An 18,254-nucleotide genomic window follows, 5' to 3' on the forward strand; every position below is an offset into this window, starting at 1 on the left:
CCCCCCCCCCGTGAGCTCTGTCTTCAGGGAACACTTCCTGCCTCCACTCCTGGTGGCCCCTTCTCAGAAACAGGGATGGGACGCATCTGCCCTGTGTTGTCCCTTACCTGAGGTGATGGCTAGAGTGTCTGCAAATGGGGATCTAACTTCATGCAGGCATGTTAGGATGACCTGACATTTGGAAAGTACTTTGAGAAGTGGAAATCACTAGGTAACTGTTGGCAGTGCTTTTGACATGTGTATAAACATTGCACTAGTTTTCTATCTCTGGTTCTGACCCCTTTCTGTCCTAAAATTCAGTTGCTGCTGCTTGTGTGTGACCTGAAATAGGGGCACTCCGTCTTCTGCACCATGGCTACCTGGTCTGGCCTACATACATGTGCTTATCATGGCTTCCTGGCCTGGACTATGTGCATGTGCTTACATGTACCTAAGTGACAAGAGGAAGCATCTTCTACATCCCTAGAGGAGGGACTGAGGTTTCTGTCCTTACTGTCCCTACAGGAATACCTTCTCCTCCTTCCTTAGTTACTGCGCTGTAAGTGTGGAAATCAGTTAGTTAGAAACGGAATTTTCACATTCTCTTGCACAGTTACATTCTTCCTTCAAAGATAAGAAAATTGCATCAATCTTAGCAGGGCTCCCATGGCAACTTGTTAAATTAGGTCGAGATGTGGGGGCAGATAACATGGCTTGAAAGAAAGCCTGCCTGTTAGCTAAGTGAAGAATACATCAAGCGCAATGTTGGCTTCCGCCGAGTCGTACCTCCTTACCACACTGTTTACGGTTCTCAGACTGACACAATTGAAACACTCTGTTTTCTCTTGTTCATAGATGCATCCTCAATCCCTTCTAATTACAACACTGAGAGCCAGTCCAAAGCTCACTGGTTTCCGTATTCCCTATAACCTTAGGAAAATGCTTACATGCTGAGATAATCAGTTTGTTACAATTGTGGGTCCTTTCCTCCTGTGTCTAGCACAGTGTTTAATCCTCATTTATTCACTTAATTGATTTAGGTGTGGGGATAGGATAATACACTGGATTATTAAATACTAGTCTCCCTTCCTCCCTGTCAGTCTGGCCCCATTTTAGAGATAGTGAAACTGAGCACAAAGAACATACTTTATCCAAGGTCAGGTCATTTTGTTCTGCAAGAAGGTAGCTCCTTAATGGATTTTAAGTGCTGCATGCCTTGCTTGAATGCACCATCTGTTCTTCATGTTAAAGAATGGGAACACTCCTTGAGTACCTCCATGTCTTTCACAGAGGGATTAAGACCCAGGTGGCCTCTTGTCACTAATTAACACTTCATACATACATGTGACTGAGGGGAAGGGGGAAGGATGAGAGCTGGTTTTGGCTTCAGTACAAAGTTCTAGACCTGTGAATCACCATTATTGAACTTTATTCCCTATTCCTAGTCACAGTCACCGATAAAGGCCCATTCATAACCCTCTGCAGGTGACCTACTGGAAATCCATGTCTGGGTATGTCATCACCCACTAAGCCGTAATTACTAAGGAAGAAAGTCTCTTTTTCATCCAGAGCCTGGAAAAAGACTATACCTAAAGCCATTTATTAATGACCATTTTAGAAGAATGTTTTATATTCATTCTCATTCTCTCTCTCTCTCTCTCTCTCTCTCTCTNCTCTCTCTCTCTCTCTCTCTCTCTCTCTCTCTCTCTCTCTCTCTCTCTCTCTCTCTCTCAGACTTAGAGGGTCCTCTGAAATTGCCTTTGGTCAGAATGAATGCTATTCTGTCCATTTCACAGATGAGAGGAGGGTCAGCCTAAGTCCCACAAATTCCCGGGTCAAACTCGCAGCCCCTGAGGGCTGATTGCAGTTGAGTTTTAGTGCATAGCAACCTAAAGCCCCTGACAGACACATTTGAGAAAATAAACAACTTGGCTACAAAAGGAAGGTTTGCCAAGCCCCTCAGTTCAGGACATGGCCTGTGACTTTGGCATAACACCTACACTCACAGTCTTCTGAAGAAAACAAGAGTTGCAAAATAGTCTGCCTGCAGTAGGGCACACCATGGCAGTGTTGGGAAGCTCTTGATGGGCCCAAGCTAGCAATAAGGAAAAGGGAGACAGGTTGCTGAGTTGGTCACGTAGTGTACATCTGTGGTGATTTCCAATATTCCAAACAGGTTAGGAAAGGTGGCATTTTCTACCATGTTACCCTGAGCTAGGCTCTTGGTGTAATCTCTCCATGCAAACGCTGCTAGCATAAGACAATGAGTGGATGCTAGCTAGCATTGATATAGGCTGACTTGTCAGAATGGGGAGAGACCCTGGTTGCAAAGCACTGAGCATTGGCCCTGTTTCCAGAAGCCAGAGATGGCCAGGTAATGACTTATCTGAGCTCCTTCATTCTGGCCAGGCTGGAGCTAACTCAGGCTTGTCAAAGGCAGCGAATTGTGAGTGTGGAGTGTCCCTGGGCAGAGTCTCCACAGGGAAGAAGGAAGCTAGGAACAAGAAGGATGGAGGCCATTTCCCTTCTTGAGCTTAGGTGACTGTGATGGGTGAGCTGCAGGAAAGTGAATGGAATCTTCCTGCTCAACAGTAGCCCTGAGGCCTGAGGGACTCATTCTCAGTCACTGTGTAGCCCGATGGTGGGTCCCAGGGTCTCACCAAGGTGGATATGAGCATCTTAGTGGGGCCCGGGGTTGGTTAGCATGCTGTTCATGTTAGCATATAGGTCAGTGGAGAATCGCTTTGGCGGATCAGGGAGGAAAATTACCAGAAATGGATGAGGGTGGGAGGAGAGTGGCTGTCTGCAGCCTGCAGAGCCACTTCACAGGACCTGCCTCTCAGCTGGTTAGTGTGGTGACAACAGCTAATCATTCCCCACCAGCAGAGGAATTCCTATGGTTGGAGGCTTTGGCCCCATGGTTGTTAACTTTTTGTTTCTGAATGCCTTAACATTTTATGGGAAGAGGGGTTCCCTATTTCTGCTCGTAGTTCTGAAGGGGCCGGGGTTGGTGGAGCTCCCTCAGAGCCTTGAGCTAATACTGCACAGGCTGCTTCCTTCTTCCCTATGGAGTTGCGCTCCAGCAGTCTGAACCCCTGGGGGACTCCCACCTCTCTCAGACCTGTCTGTATTTTGGATTACAGACTGGCTCTCTGTTCTGGGGACAGCTCCCTGTCTGATTTAGCGTGGTCTCAGAGTCTCACAATTTGGGGGTCACTGTTCCTTTAACAGACGCTCGCTCGTTATGCGTGATGAAATTGGGTGGTGTCTGCTTGGGAATTCCACTCTGACTCCAGTGTGTAACTCCACCTTTTTGTCTTTGAAGCAGGGTGTTTCCATTGAGCAAAGTGTAGCCAGTGAGCTGTGAGACACCAATACAAGCCCTGGCTGCCTTTAAGCCATGGGCTTGGAAAGTCCCTATTGCCTCTGACCTGTCCCAGATTCTCCAGTTCTGCCCTGTGGGGTCTCCTCTGCACTGAGTGCTCCTCTGTCCCTGCTGTGGGGAGACTGCTGCTCAGCACAGAGGCTCAATTCCAGAAAAGCACCCCTCTTCCCGTGTACATGCCCAAAGTGAGGTTTACTTGATGCCATGCCTTCAGTGACACCTGCCATTCAAACATGCCTTCACAGTGAAGTCCAGTTTAGACACTTGAGGGGACGGCCACTCTGAGGTACTCTACCATGAGGCTATAACCTGTAGGGACCATGAGCACAGACTTGGGCTCTGCCACTGCCAAGCTGTGTTACATTGGGAAATTTCACAACCCTGTGCCCATTTTCCTTGTCTGAAAATAGAGGTAATGAATGGACCTCCCCATCTCCTAAGCATGTGTAAATTAGTGGCTTCGTGGAGCCACGCAGAATGATGCTGAGCACCTAGGAAGTCCACTCAGAAAGACAACCCCCCCATGTTAATCTTTAACCCTTTCATCTCTGCGGTATAATTCTATTCCAAGTCAGGAGGTGCATTTCACTTACAGAATTCCAGTAATTGCTGACATTAATGTTAGTTAGGCCCCATCTGACGTGCAGCCCAGTGTGCTGTGTGTTTACCAGCACCTGCTGTGCCCTGGACTCCTTCAGATAGTAATATTTGTTAACTTTTCACCAAAGTCACACATGGAGGCTTCTGTTTTTCTCATTTTTTTAATAAGTGTGGGATTGGCTTTGAGGGGGAGGGGAACGTCTAGACCACAAAGGACATAAGATGCTTCCTGAGGTTTTACACATTGTCTAGCTAACAACTGGGAAAATATCCAAATAGTGAGAAGTAGATAAAAAGAAATGGTTTTCTATGTAAATAGTGTGTGTGGGAGCATCTCCAAAGACAAAGAAGGATCAGGGAAGGTGGCAGGGAAGCCTCTAGAACATGCAGTGGGCCTGGACCCAAGGAGGCTTGGGTAGGAAGTGCCTCTGCTCCATTTGCATCTCAGCCTCTCAAATGGTTCAGCCAAGCTGGTAAAAGGGCTTTGGGTCACAGTTGCCCAGGGGAAATACCTCTGTGTGTCACAGGACTGGGCCTGTATGTCCCTTGTTATGCTCCGTCCCTGTCTGTGAGAGTCCCGAGAAGTCCTGGCCTTGATAGGGACATGGTTTCTTTGCCCCTACTGCAGGACACCTGAGCAGCAGTTAGTATAACAGCCACATTGGACCCGACCCACAAAAATGGCATCTCAACAAGTTAGCATAGCTTCCCTGTCTGGCCAGTGTAAGAATCATGTGTCTCCATGGTCATGGTGGCCCACGACAGGCTTCGGGGTTCTGTGCATAATGTTGGCTGTAATGAACCCAGTGGTGTGACTCACATCTCCCTGATAGATAGAGAGAGTGAAAGTTCTCCTAGGATGACTGAGTTCGAAAGTTTAGACTCTGAGAGGAGTGCGGTGTGCAAGATATTTAAGAGGTGGCAGGACCCGGCTCTGTGGAGGAGTTTGACATTCAGACAGGGGGGAGCAGCTTCTTGTGAAGTCCTCTCTAGGCTCCTTCTCTGGCCCCACTTCTTCAGAGGCATAGGCAGGAGACTTTCAGCTTTTTGCGTGATGGTGAAACAAGAAGGATTTTTTTCCAATAGACCCACGCTGCTGCTATTATCTATTTCATGTTTCACCACAGTCTAGTTACAATCCCCTATATGAAAGATGCTCATACATTAGTTGCTGGCTGCATGCTTGTCAGAGCTAGTACAGACTGACGTTCACTTATGATATGTCTCCCTGAGAGTTACAATAGACCAGACTGGCAATGTTCTTTATCCCTAAAATGCAGAGGACCCTCTCCCCAAAAGTTAAGTGAGTCCCAGAGATGGACTTCCAGAGTTATGTACAGAGTCTGGAGTCTCATCCTTGTCTCTTCTGCTTAACTGGGTATCAGAGCAAGGTGTTTCCTTTAAGATATTTACATAGGTTAGGGGAAAAAAAATAATCCATTGGTTTATAACGCAGTGCTTGCTCTCTACCCCTGACCCCAGCTGAGTTCTCTCTGGTGGCTTCTTAAAAAGTCTGTTCCCTAGAAAACCCCAGGAGGGAAAGGCTGTAAAGAAAGCCACTTCCTGACTTGAGGCTCACTGATGGGCTCTGCAAGCTCATGTGCAAGCTGAAGTGTGCGCGCTCTCGCGCACATGGTGTAACAACATCTGTGGTGGGCTCAGCGGCAAGAGGCTGCCTGGAAGCTTTAGATTATAAATGGAGGCAGCCCCTTTAAGAGAGTGGAGCGGTCTTCTTTCGCCTGTTGCCGCCCACCCCCACTTGTGGACACTTGAATGCACACAGGTGTGCAGAGCCACAGCAGGAACAAAGGTCTTTCGTCATACATGAAAAATATGTAACTACCTTCTCCAGTCCAAGGCAAACTAGCCCAGCGAGTTTCAGTGATCACTGCCATGGCCACTTGCTGCCCTCTTGACCCAGTGGCCAGTTTGCCTGGGTCTTGGTGGCTAGACAAGGCTCCCCACTTCTCAGTATTGGTAGACCACATAGAACCATGCTTGTGCAAGCACTGGGGAAGGTAGTGGGGGCTTGGGCAGAGCACAAATGATTAGGGAAAATACACCATGTGGGAAAGAGGATCTAAGTCTGTCTGTGATCCAGGTTTCCCCAAGCCAGGTCGGTTCCTAACTCTGCTACCTCTTATGGTGCGTGCCCACTCTTAATTATCGGGTGGGTTTCATTCTCATTCTGAACTTAAAATAATGTTCAGTGGTTATTCCATTAAGATGTTTTAAAAATTACATTGATATGACTGATTTTTAAAACAATCTTCCTGAAAGTTGCCATATGAAAGGTTGATTTCATTCTTGGAAGCATTATTAAATTTTATCTAGGCAATTTACAGTTATTCCTTTGAAAATTCTGTTTTGGCAAACTCCTCTCCCGCTATCTTCCACTTTTCTGCATGATTCTCATGTTCCCCCCCCCCCCCGACTGCTCGGCTCTGATGTTCACGCCTCAGTGTTCTCTCCTTATGCCTGCCATGTTTCTCTAAGCGAGGCCTAGTGGATATCTGTAGATTAACGGCAAGCAGAATCGCTATTCCAGTTTAGGAACAGGAAAACAAAGCCCAGGGACTTTGAGTTACATTATATTTCATTTGAACCTGGAAGAATTGAAATCAAAGTTCTGTAGGAGTCACCATCTGTGTAGGCTTTAAGTGTATATATGTGTGCATGCATTTGTGTGTGCATGCATGTGGTGTGTGTGTGTGTGTGAGACTTTATGGGTTTCTGAATTATTTTTCATTACTGTATTTAGCAAGTATATCTTTAATGGTCTCATTAGTAGAGCTTATATTCTCTTCACTACTCTCGATTTGTAGACTTTGACACAGGGCCTCATTTATAGAGTATAGGTTAGCAGGGACTTACTAAACCAAGGCATTGTGGGAAGGCTGTAGACCACACCATACTTAGGGAATGTTTGAGGCCAGATGGGATAGCACAGTGGCACCAGAAAGCCACAATTCAGAAGAAACAGGAGGTGACAACTCTAGGCATAGCACTGAAGTGGACATCAGACAGCCTTTGTCCTCTCTTCTCAAAGTCTCTCCAGGCCGTGAGAGCCGAGCTACAGAGCAGTCTCATCCTCAAACAGGCCCTGGTCCAGCTCTGAGCAGGGTCCAAATCACAACAAGAAACTGCTGGCTGATTTCTGTTTCATTGGCCCCTCAACACCATGACTTCATGGAAACAACAAGATTCTGGGATTGTTTGTAAATGACTTAGAAGGGTGTACGAAGACTTTGGAGTCACCCACCCCATCGCAGAGACAGGTGCTCCCCGGGGTATAAAAAGGGAGGCTACAGGTCATTTCCGGACTCCGGTGTTCTGTTTTTGCTGTCACCGTTGGCTGTGGGCAGAGACACCTGGCTGGAAGGGAGGGGCCAGCCAGGCTTATTCACTGTTTTAGGGCCACCTGCCAGATGTGTCTCAGGGCAGAGTCAGCCCTGTTGCAAGGGTGCTCAACCATGAGAGTTTCATAGGTTAAAATAAATACGCCATCCTATCCACAGTGAGGTATTCAATTTGAATTTCAGAGTAGAACTAAAGAACTTCAGCTTCAGAGCAGCATGAACCCCCTAAGGACAAGAGATGTGGCTGCTTTATTTTGGGAGCGTGTTGGTGCAGCCTAGCCTGGGTGTCATCCATATTTTGGCCCCAAATATAATTTAATAGAGAGAGACCTTTAGGTACCTTTCAAACCTGTCTGCTTCCACCCCACCCCCACCCCTCCCCCAGGATGATGGTTTTGGCAAAAGCATTCATTAAATGTTGAGGTATCATGGCTGACGCCACAAACGTAAGAGTACACACCTGGAGGCATTTGATAAAACACGCAGTGTTAGAACTGTTAGCAGGGGGTGTGTGCTGTTCAGGTGTTGTCAGGAGCTTTCCTGGGAGCGTGCGTATCCCAGGGATGAGAGAGATGGGCCTTGAGCCAACCATCAGGGCTTTGTGGTAGGAACCACAACGAAAGTGACTGGGAAGATGGGCAGATGGCTCAGTTGGCAAGGTGCTTACCTCCCAAGCATGAGGAACGGAGTTTGACCCTCAGATCTCTAGCACCTACCTAAAAAAGCACAGCACGTTGGTGTGCTTTTGACATCTCAGTGCTGGGAAGGAACGGTCAGGGCGATTCCTGGAGCTCTGGCCAGCCAGTCTAGTCTGTTTGGCGTCCCAGATCACTGCAGTAGCGGGTGGCTTCTCTCAGACACCTGAGGTGGTCTCTTTTCCTCTACATAGGTGCACCTATGTGTGCAGCCCCCACAGCCCCACAGAGGGGCGATATAGGGATAGTTTAAAAAGAAACCATAGTAAAAATGGGAGCAGTCTGCCAGGACAACAGCCGTCTGGTGGTGACTCCATCCATACAAGCTCACATGTCTTGTGTTAGCCTCTTACCAGGGCCTGGGTGATAGATAGGAACTACGTTTGAAGTGGAAATGTGGGTGGAGTAGAAGAGCCTGATGTCTAATCTTGCCTCCTCTGCTGCCAGCTTTGAGGCCACTGCCTTGGGCAGGGAGTCTGCAAGCCGAGAACACAAAACGAATGAGGATAACATTGTCAGGTGTGAAGGGTTGCCATAGTTGGTCTTGCTGGTTCAAGCCTCTAATCTCAACTACTCAGGGGGATGAGGCAGGAGGATTACAAGTTCAAGGCCAGCCTGGGCAACTGTAGTGAGAGCCTGGTTCAAAATGTATACATGCTTATATGAATAGGTAATTAAATAGTTGAGGGCATGGCTCAGTCTTAGAAAAACTTGCCTACCATGTGCGAGACCCTGGGTTTAGTCTCCAATTCTATAAACACCAACAAGAGAAACAGAAACCCTGAACCAAACAAGCCAGACATTTGTGCATGTGCACGCACACACTTCAATAAGGTTTATTTCTAGCTTACTTCAAGGTTTAGCCTCAGAGTCAGTGACCAAAACACCGGAGACCTCAATATTCAGTCATCAACATAGGCGTTAGGCCCTGAATTTCTAAAGAGGAGACATAAAATGTGACCCAGATGAGCAGGGATTTATATGAAGCTACCTCTGATTTGTGACCTCTCTCAGGTCCCCTGGAGGGCAGTGGGCTTGGTGTTCTTTGTCTCATGGCCCAGGCTGCTCCATGTACTTCTCCCAAGTCTGGATTGTGCTTTGCAAACGAGGACTGCCAGCATCCTATAAGAACTTAACTCTAATATCAAGTCCGAGAAGGAAAAGCCATCAGGAAGTTCCCTAGCTGGGGTGGCCCGAGAAGAGCAGAGCCAGGGGTACAAAGTCGACTCAGGAGATGGGAGCGAGATGGGAGCTGGGCCTGTGGGTGTGTGTCCTGGGCTCCTTCATGCCCCGTCTTGGAAGACCTCCTTCTAACAGGGACCCCTCTGTTGTTGTGGCTCTGAGCTTCACTGGAGCGACATAGTTTCCCAATGATGCGACTGGATTCCTGATGTGTGACACCGCGGGGCAGCATGGTGAAGGGCGCCGTTGACTGCCTTGAAGCCCCAGACAGGCCTGCCATTGTGAGTCACATTTAACATGTGAGCTCCCCTTTCCCATGACTGGCGCTATTCTTAGTACCAGTTTCTGCTCTGGGCAACAGAGGTTCACGGAACCACAATCCATTTGGGTAGGTGGATGGGGCCAGGATCTGGGAAGTAGACTTGAAGACGTGTTGAGCTTTCAGAGCATGTTGGAGCGTGGGCAAAGGAAGGAGGCTGGAGCCCTGAGGGTGTGAACAGGTCTATGCTAAGCAGTCGAGAAATGGCCTCAGGAGACCTGTAACTGGGACTGCAAGTCTCTTTCATGAGTCTGGGGCGTGGACTTGGATGTGGCTGGCAGATATGCAAAGCCAGTAAGCATTGCAACCCGAGAGCCGCCTTCGGGCTTGTGTCTCCAAGGGGACTTTCCCTCCAGAAGTGAAGTGAGGCTGATATGTTGCTGTAGGAACAGGGAAGGTCCTTGTCACATCACCCAGGAAAGTGATAACCTGGAAGCCACCATTCCATACCCTTCCTCCTTCTGTTGCTCTCTCCAACAGAAGGGCGATGTGTAGAAGTCAATGAAAAGTCCAGTTGGGAAGATTTAGGATTAGCCATGGGATTGTCTCATTGGGTACAATGGTGTGTAGGTTCTTACTCTCACTTTGGGGTGGGTAGGGCAAGAGTCTCGCTGTGTAGACCAGGATGGTCTTGAATTTTCACTTCTCATTTGGCCTCGATAATGCTGGGACCGCACACTGATGGACGCTAGCATTTAAATCCCCGCGGGCTGTCAGGAGCGCTCAGGTCAGCTAACCTGTGTTTTCTGCAAGAGTCCCAGGAAGGAGACTTGAGCTGATGTTGCCACTCAGTGAACAAGAGACATGTCTTACCTTTCACGCTCTGCTTGCCTGAGGTACCTTGTCTTCCTTTTTCTTCTTCTCTCTGGTCTAGAATAAAAGATGGCAAGAATAGTTAATCCTAGGAGGTGGGTTACCAATGCTCATATCAACACTTTGTTGTTGTTGTTGTTGTTGTTCCTTCTGAACATAGGAAAAGTAACATTAAGGAGAAAAAGCTTTTCAGGATAGGATTCCCCTGTCCAGCCATATTCAGACATCAGTGCATCAGTGCGCTGATGCCCATAGGCTGTGGTGAGTTCTTGGGCACTGAAGTTTAGGTAACACTGTAGGATAATTGCTTCTGTCCCCAGAGCTGGCGCTCATAATATGATTTTGAAGTCCTCTTCTTTTTTTCTGTCCCAGCCTGTGCTGTACTCCTGAGTCTTCCTCTCTAGGACCTGCAGATATGCTCGCTACCCACCTGTCAGTGACTAGGACCTGTCTGGGCCTTTTCATCTTTCCATCCCTCTCCTAATCTTAATAGGTTAGCCTTGCTCTAAGAGAAAATTTTAAGACAGTGTGAGAGAGGTTCTAATAGTATAAAACTTTGCCACTGCAGGGGGGGCTTCTGGGGCTGGCAGTGTCACTTGTTGGGGTAGATGCCCAGTATAGTAGGTCGTGTGTGTCACAAGAGTCTGTGACTCCTGTGAGAAGCGAGGGAGGGAGATGGCTTCTGAAAGCCAGAACCATTTAGCGCTCGAGTCACGACAACCAGGCAGGCAATCTAATTAGGCCCTTGGCGTTTGGTTTGGGCAATGTATTGAAGAATCTGAGGTCTTGACCCAGCCGTCCTGTTTCTCACCTGAATGCCTTCACCTAAGTTAGATAGCTGTGTTGTACACTGTGGTTTTGTTGTTGTTTTCCTGCGTGGTAGAAACCGATAGACTAATAACAGTTATCTATCCCCTTGAGTCACTGAGAATTCACAAGCAGAGATGAAAGCACTGATGTGTAGCTAAGGCCACAGTGAATAGCAGCTCCCTTTAGTTTTTTTGTTAGGAGTCTTCTCAAATTTGAGGTCTGTAGTGTAAATACAGAATCTTTTCTGTGTCTCTCTGTCAGGGATGTGTGAGATTACTGAGCATCATCAGGAAACTTAGAGTTGACACTGGCTGCTATCGTATAGCCTGTTTCTCAGGAGAGGTTTGCTTTCTTAGCCCCCAGGTCACCGAGAATGGCTTCTCAGTGGCTCTCTCATTTGCCATCTTTAGCTGCCTGAGCTCAGAGAGTTAGCAGCAGCTGCTCACTTAACTGGACTCCCAGGAAACCTGAACACGTATTTGAGTTGTGCACCAAGTGGGCCTTTTACAGATGGGTAGATGTGGAGGGAGCGAAGGCTTTACAGCCCTCTGGGTCCTTTGCTTAGAAGGCATTTGCCTTTTCACAGTGTGTCTTGCAAGATGGCTTCACAGAGCTGAAGGTATGTTCCCATTGTGGTAAGGAGGAGCTGGTTCCTTTCCTTCACAAAGCTTGTGTGTGCTAACCAGAGACTAAACTCCTTTGGCACCAGGGAGACATAGGCAGGTGGATCTCTGAGTTTTAGGCCAACCTGGTCTACAAGTTCCGGGCCAGCCAGTTCTCTGTAGTGAGTCATCTCAGAACAAACAAACAAACAAACAAAATTAGTAATTCCTTAGAACATGTGTGAAGATAGACTTCTTGTTGTCTTTCCAGAAAACTCTGGAATTAAAAGAGCACAGTGATTAAAGGAGGCCAACCTGGAAATTAATAAAAACAGACACATGGTCTATCATCCTGTATGATTATCTTTTTCTTTTGGAAGGGAAATCTTTACTTTCTCTGAGCGCAGAGTACTGACTCCAGCGTTTGTGCTCTAGCTTGCCTGAGTTTTCTCCTGTCTAGACAGGCTGGGAGGAGGGTGAGGGCTGCCGTATAGTGGGCCTAGCTGCTGTGAGCCTTCACTGTGTTTTGTTAATGAGCCACTGTGCCTTGTGCTTCCAGGAAGTGGGCCGATCCAGCTGTGGCAGTTTCTTCTGGAATTACTCACTGATAAGTCTTGTCAGTCTTTTATCAGCTGGACAGGAGATGGCTGGGAGTTCAAGCTTTCTGACCCAGATGAGGTATGTAATGAGTGACTTGGGAGTCCTGGGCTGAGAATGGGTGAGAGAAAACGCTGGGATTGTGATCCTGTGGGCCCGGATTTCTAGCTCAGCTCTGCTGCTTGCTGCTCGTGTGACCTACGATGCAGCCAGCCTGAGCTTCTGCAGCTCCATCATTGGCAGAGCGCAAAGTGTACTGATGTATATATATATATAAGTTCCCGGTACATCGGTGGTCCTAACCTCTGTCTAGTCTCTGGCTCTGTGCATCTGGAAAGATACAATCACTCTGATCGTTTTCCATCCTTTCATCCCAGAGTGCTTAATAGATGGTTGGTATACGAAAGAGGAGATCACTGGTCTGCCAGACATGAGAACGTGTCTCTACCCTGGTCCAGAAAGGATGCTTCCTACTGGTGGATGTAGAGGTGCCAGTGCACTCCTCCCATCCTCTCCCAGTTCTGTGCTTTCAGTTTAAGGATGCCTGCTTATAATGTGGGCCAGAGGCATGTCTGCCCCACAGCTCTCACTTTTCCTTCAAGACCAACTGTTTTATCTGTATCCCAGAGGAGTTCAAAGTCATCAGTTCCATCAGTTCCATCAGTTGAAACAAGTAAACTGAGTTTAACACTTGGAGTCTAGAACTTAGAAGTTCTATTGCAGTGATGTATATGGGACAGGGACATTGCTCTATTGAGAGGAATGCTCTGGGCTCAGAAAGACAGCACATATTCTCGATTCCATGTAGAGACTGAACTGCTGATTCCACAGTCATAGAGGATAAGATGGGGACTTATCTGAGCATGGTCAGGAGGAGGGTAAGGGAATGGGGAGACAGGTTAGTGAGCCCAAGGATGTAGGTACAGGAAGAGGCAGCTCTGGAATATCTGTGGCACTGTAGGGTGGCTACAGAACATTAGCAGATATTTCAGAATAGCTAATGTGGGTTATTTTGAATGATCCCCAGAAAGTAATGGGCCATGCCTGTGGTTGAAGACATGCCATTTAGCCTGATCTGGTCACGACACAATGCACAGCTGTATTCAGATGTTGCATTGTTCTGCCTACATCTTTTGAAATAATCTCAGAATGTCCATTCAATGTACAGTTATTATAAACAATTCAAAATATTTTTTAAAAAAGGAAATGAAAATCAGAGGGACTAAGTTAGACATATGCATGTGCGCGCGCACACGCGCGCGCGCACACACTCACACACACACACACACACACACACACACACACATTTCTGAGCATTTTGTTTGAGCACCGTGGTGGATGTGAAGAGTTGTATGGACCCTTGTATTTAATTTTATTTTTATTACAGGTGGCCAGGAGATGGGGAAAGAGGAAAAACAAACCTAAGATGAATTATGAGAAACTGAGCCGTGGCCTTCGCTACTATTATGACAAAAATATCATCCACAAGACGGCGGGTAAGCGCTACGTGTACCGCTTCGTGTGCGACCTGCAGAGCCTGTTGGGATACACCCCTGAGGAGCTGCACGCCATGCTGGACGTAAAGCCGGATGCTGACGAGTAATGATGGACAGACAGATGCCGAAGGAAGGGGCTGGGGGAACCCTGCTGAGACCTTTCAAAGAGCAACCCCGTTGGTTGGACTCTTCATTTTTAATTGTTATTCTATGTTTTATTTTCCAGAACTCATTTTTCACATTCAGGGGTGGGAGCTAAGGGAGCGCAGCTGTATTCCATTGGCCGTTGGCAAGGCCAATGAAAGAGGAGGTCAGGACCTGCGGGGTGGGCAGGGCAAGCAGCTCCTGAGCAGACTTTCAAGAGGGAGGAAAAGGTCTCAGAAGCTTGAAGGACCTGGCTTGCAGAGGAAAAAAACTTAAGCGTCCGGTCATTTTTTTTTTCTTCCTTTTTTTTTTAATCAAAGAAAAAACATTTCATCTTGAGCTGTGGATCTACTAGTGGGAGGAATGATCGCATTGAGAGTAAAGAGATTGATGAAAGTCAGTTTGGAGGGTGGGATGAAAACAGTTTCTTCAGGGGATTATTAAACAAAAGAATTATTAACCTTTCTACTTTTTGAAACAATGATGGACTTTGATGGAAGGGGTCCAAAGCTGTTTTTATGTTGAAGTTTTATTTTATTAAATTTTGTGCCAGTATTTTTTTTTCTTAAAAAAAAAAACAAAAACATATCGTCTTAAGCTCTAAGGTGGTCTCAGTAGTGCAGTGTTGTGAGTTTGTTGTTATTTGCTGGCTGCGGATGCTGTCACAGCGAAAGGCAACTGTTTATATAGACCCCATTGGAAAATCCCAGCTCTGTACTGAGATCAGAGACAAGGAAACGAATGCTGATTTGGGGACAGGGGGACTGTGGGTGTGACTTCCACCTGCGGTTTGTAAAAACCGTTTCCCCGTCCTTTGATTCACTGTCAGGCTTTGGACTTAGTTAAGGGGCATTAAGTCACTGCACTGAATGTATTCTGCAGTTGTGCTTTGGAATTGTCGTCATCCTAGGAGCACTGTTCAAGTCTTGGAAAGGAAATCCAAGGAGCAGGTTTAACCTGGTTTTTGGTTTTAAACCGCTCCCCGAAACATGGAAGACAGAATAAAAGCTCTTTGCCTGGGCGTTACCCCTCGGGTCTGAAGGCCTAAATGCATGCCATACCAAACTAACATTCTACAGTTCTCCTCTACTTTATCTTATGTTCCCCAGCATCCCTCATGACTGCTCCTCCCCCTCCTCACTGATCAGCTAAAAGTGGCATGGAGTGCTTCCTGACAGGTGACTGGAAGTGTCATTTCAGCCAGCACAACACAAATCAGAGAGTACAGACTTGCTAGGGTTGAGAGGCCACGGCAATGGCGAGGGTAGTTCAGTCCCCTCTGACTTTCAGTGCCCTAGGTGGCTTGGCCCCCTTTGGGAAGAGGCTTTCCTCTGAAGACTTGGTGCTAGGTGAGGCTGCTTGCGAGCAAGTGGTAGGGAGCACTGGCTCTTGACCTGTTAGCACCTCAGCAGAGGGCAAGCGCAGGTCAACTGCAGGTGAGAGGAAGACGGAGAAAATACAAGAGAAGGAGCTGGGTAAGGAAAATCAGGTGGCCCGAGACAGGTTTTTAGTTTCCTCCAAGTTTAAACTCAAGTTAAGACTTAATTGAGGCAGCCATCTTCCTGCCAGTTAGGAGAGAAGACCTGAAAATAAAGCATTGTGGGTAAAAAAAAAAAAAAGAGTAAGGAGACATGTCTGGTATCATTAGAATCCCTTCCACTGTATACCCGCCTAGTTGAGACAGTGACAGTGAACATCCATGAGAGAAAAGAGGCGATCGGTTGAGGTGGGCCTCTCCAGGCTCACCCTTCGGGGATTGTAACTACCTAGTATCATCTTCCATGAGCGTTGATGGCTGACTCCCACATTCCCTTGAAGACTCTGATTTACTAAGGACATAACTCTTGTCCATGGGTGTTCTGTACTGACTGAGTAGAGCATCCCCCCCCAAGGAAGCAAAGGCCGAACATTCCAGCTATATATTTTGATCTTACAAATGCAGGTGCCTTAATGAAGCTCTCAAAATATTTAGGAGCTGCTCAGGGAGTGTTAGGTGGGGTCATTTGGATTATGCTGTTTTCTCTTATATTATGTGATCTTTGTTGGGCACTGGCAGTGTGAGTGTGAGTGTCTGTGTGTGTGTGAGTGTGAGTCTCTCTCTCTCTGTGTACATTTGTATAAAATTGCAGCTGAAATAGTACTGAATTTCCTACTGTCTGTCCACCTTTCCATAATGGTGAATGAAAGAGTACAGCCGGGGCTGGTATCATTGTTTGCTCTTTGCAACAAGGCTTAAAAAAAAATCACTTCCCCAAGTCTCCATCCTTCTCCATATTGAGTTCCCGCTGGGAACACCCCTTCTGAGAGTCTGCTACCTGCAGTTCCCTAGCAAAGAAGATGTAAGAAAGTGTCTCCCACACGCCTCAGCGTGCTGACTGGCTGAGATGCTGTTTCTCCCTAGGCCCACCACTTTCAGGATTTGTAGATAGTGTGTTAGTCAGACAGCTTTTTTGTCCATCTGGCCAGATGCTTTTTCCCCATCTTGTCCGAAGGCCAGAGACCATCCCAGGAAGAGTGGCGGGTGGTTTATACACTGGAAATGTAGCAGCTGCATTGCTGCTCTTTAAAAACACGTTCACTTCAGAGGAAGGACGAACAGATCTGATCTAGCTGGGCAACTCCATTATTTTCCCAGAGAAATGCTTGACTCTGACTGGTTGGCTCTGGGCTCACAGGTGGGGGTAAGGATGCTCCCTACGGAGAGCTCTGATGTTGTAGCCATGGAGACCGGTGTAAGCATTCAGGATCAGAGATGCTCTTCCTCATTCTGGAGACCAGCACTCTGGGTTTTAAAGCATTAACCTTGATGGTGAAATCACACCTTCTCTCTCCTAGTCATGCTGTGCATGCGGCCTTCTCTGTTGGGGTCTATATAAACCTGTTGAACTCTTACCTACATTCCAAAGACGTTTCAAGGAACCACAAGTATATGTATACAAATACATATATGAAGTATATATGTTAAAATAAAATTATCTTTATCAGGAATACTGCCTCAGTTATTGAATTTTTTTTTAAGGATACTTTTTTTTAAAAGCTGAGAATTATTGGGGGTGAAAAAGATGTTATATTGTGTTTGACTTTTTCCAACTTGTATTTTCATATAATTTATATTTTTTAAATGCTGAAAATTTAAAAGCAAGATTTAAAAAGGAAAAGCAGGTGCTTTTTAAAAATCAGAACTGAGGTAGCTTTAGAGATGTAGCGATGTTAAGTGTCTTAAATATTTTGTTTTGTTTTGTTTTTTTTAAAAAACAAATGCAAAAAAAAATTCTTATGGGGGAGTTTTTTGTTTGTGTCCTTTAGTAGCTGATGCTGGCACATCATTTTGCTGGAAAGTTTTTTATATACTGTAGGCTGATTTCATATTGTATTTTAAACTGTGTGAAATTAAAGAAACAAAGAATTTCATTCATACCGAGGTGGCTCTGACTTGATTCTTTCCTGTCTACATCGTGGGAGAATTAGGAGAAATTAATCAACCATAGAAAAGCACAGAAGAAATACAGTTCAGTTCTTCAGATCCTGAAGCTTAGGATCATTTTAGATAAAGGTTGCCTAATAAAAGGTTAGGGATATGGGGCACAGGACTAGTGTCCCATTGATTACCTGCATTGTGTGTGTCTGCCTTGGCTGTTGCCCCCACCTGCCTTGTCAGACATCCCTGGTCATGTCTGAAGGACCAAGAACCACGTGAAGAAAAAAAAACTGAGGACTCGACGGGTAGCCACTGATGGAGTCCAGCTAGGTACAGTTCCTGATATAGACAGGCTATGATGGCTGATTTCTTCTGAAGAAAGCTGTGCTCTTTGGCAGTTAGAACTTATCACATCCATCTCTTTGGCCCCAGCTTTTCCACTGGGGCTAGGCATGAAGAAGGATAATATCTGTTAGAACCCCTCCAGCCTATGTCACGAATAGAATACATACTTCCAAGTGTTTGGGGACAGGAGTGCTTAGGGCTGCATTCTATATGCGCTTTTTTTTTTTTTCTCTAGTTGAAACTGTAGAAGGTGGATGTTTTTAATTAACACCAACATTTGCAACATGAATCCCAACTCACAGCTGGAAAGAGAATTTTTTGCTGAATTGTTCACAAAGAGAACTGTGTTTCTGGAAAATCTGTTTCTTCAGCCCTCTGGAACTTGAGGTTTGCTGAGCACACTTTAAACACAGACTGTGTGGTCTAGTGGTCAGAGAGCCCAGCTGGCCAGGAGAGTGGCTTTGGTCTTGGGTATCTGGTAAAGCCACTACTACCTCTGGACAGATTCTT

The 18,254-nt window shown here is 46.5% G+C and overlaps 1 protein-coding gene across 4 annotated transcripts in view; it reads left to right on the top strand.

Moving 5' to 3' along the window:
• Ets1 (ETS proto-oncogene 1, transcription factor) overlaps window positions 1-17,398 on the top strand; it is a 122,538-nt gene extending 105,140 nt beyond the window's left edge. For all 4 annotated transcript variants that reach the window (XM_029542893.1, XM_029542892.1, XM_029542894.1 and 1 more), the window contains 2 exons: window positions 12,304-12,422; window positions 13,729-17,398. In XM_029542893.1, coding sequence (XP_029398753.1) covers window positions 12,304-12,422; window positions 13,729-13,944 — 335 coding nt within the window. In that variant the 3' untranslated portion in view covers window positions 13,945-17,398. The remainder of the gene's footprint in view (window positions 1-12,303; window positions 12,423-13,728) is intronic.
• The last annotated feature ends 856 nt before the right edge of the window (window positions 17,399-18,254 follow it).

Source organism: Mus pahari, chromosome 10, assembly GCF_900095145.1.
Source record: "Mus pahari chromosome 10, PAHARI_EIJ_v1.1, whole genome shotgun sequence".
In the NCBI taxonomy this organism is placed as follows: domain Eukaryota; kingdom Metazoa; phylum Chordata; class Mammalia; order Rodentia; family Muridae; genus Mus; species Mus pahari.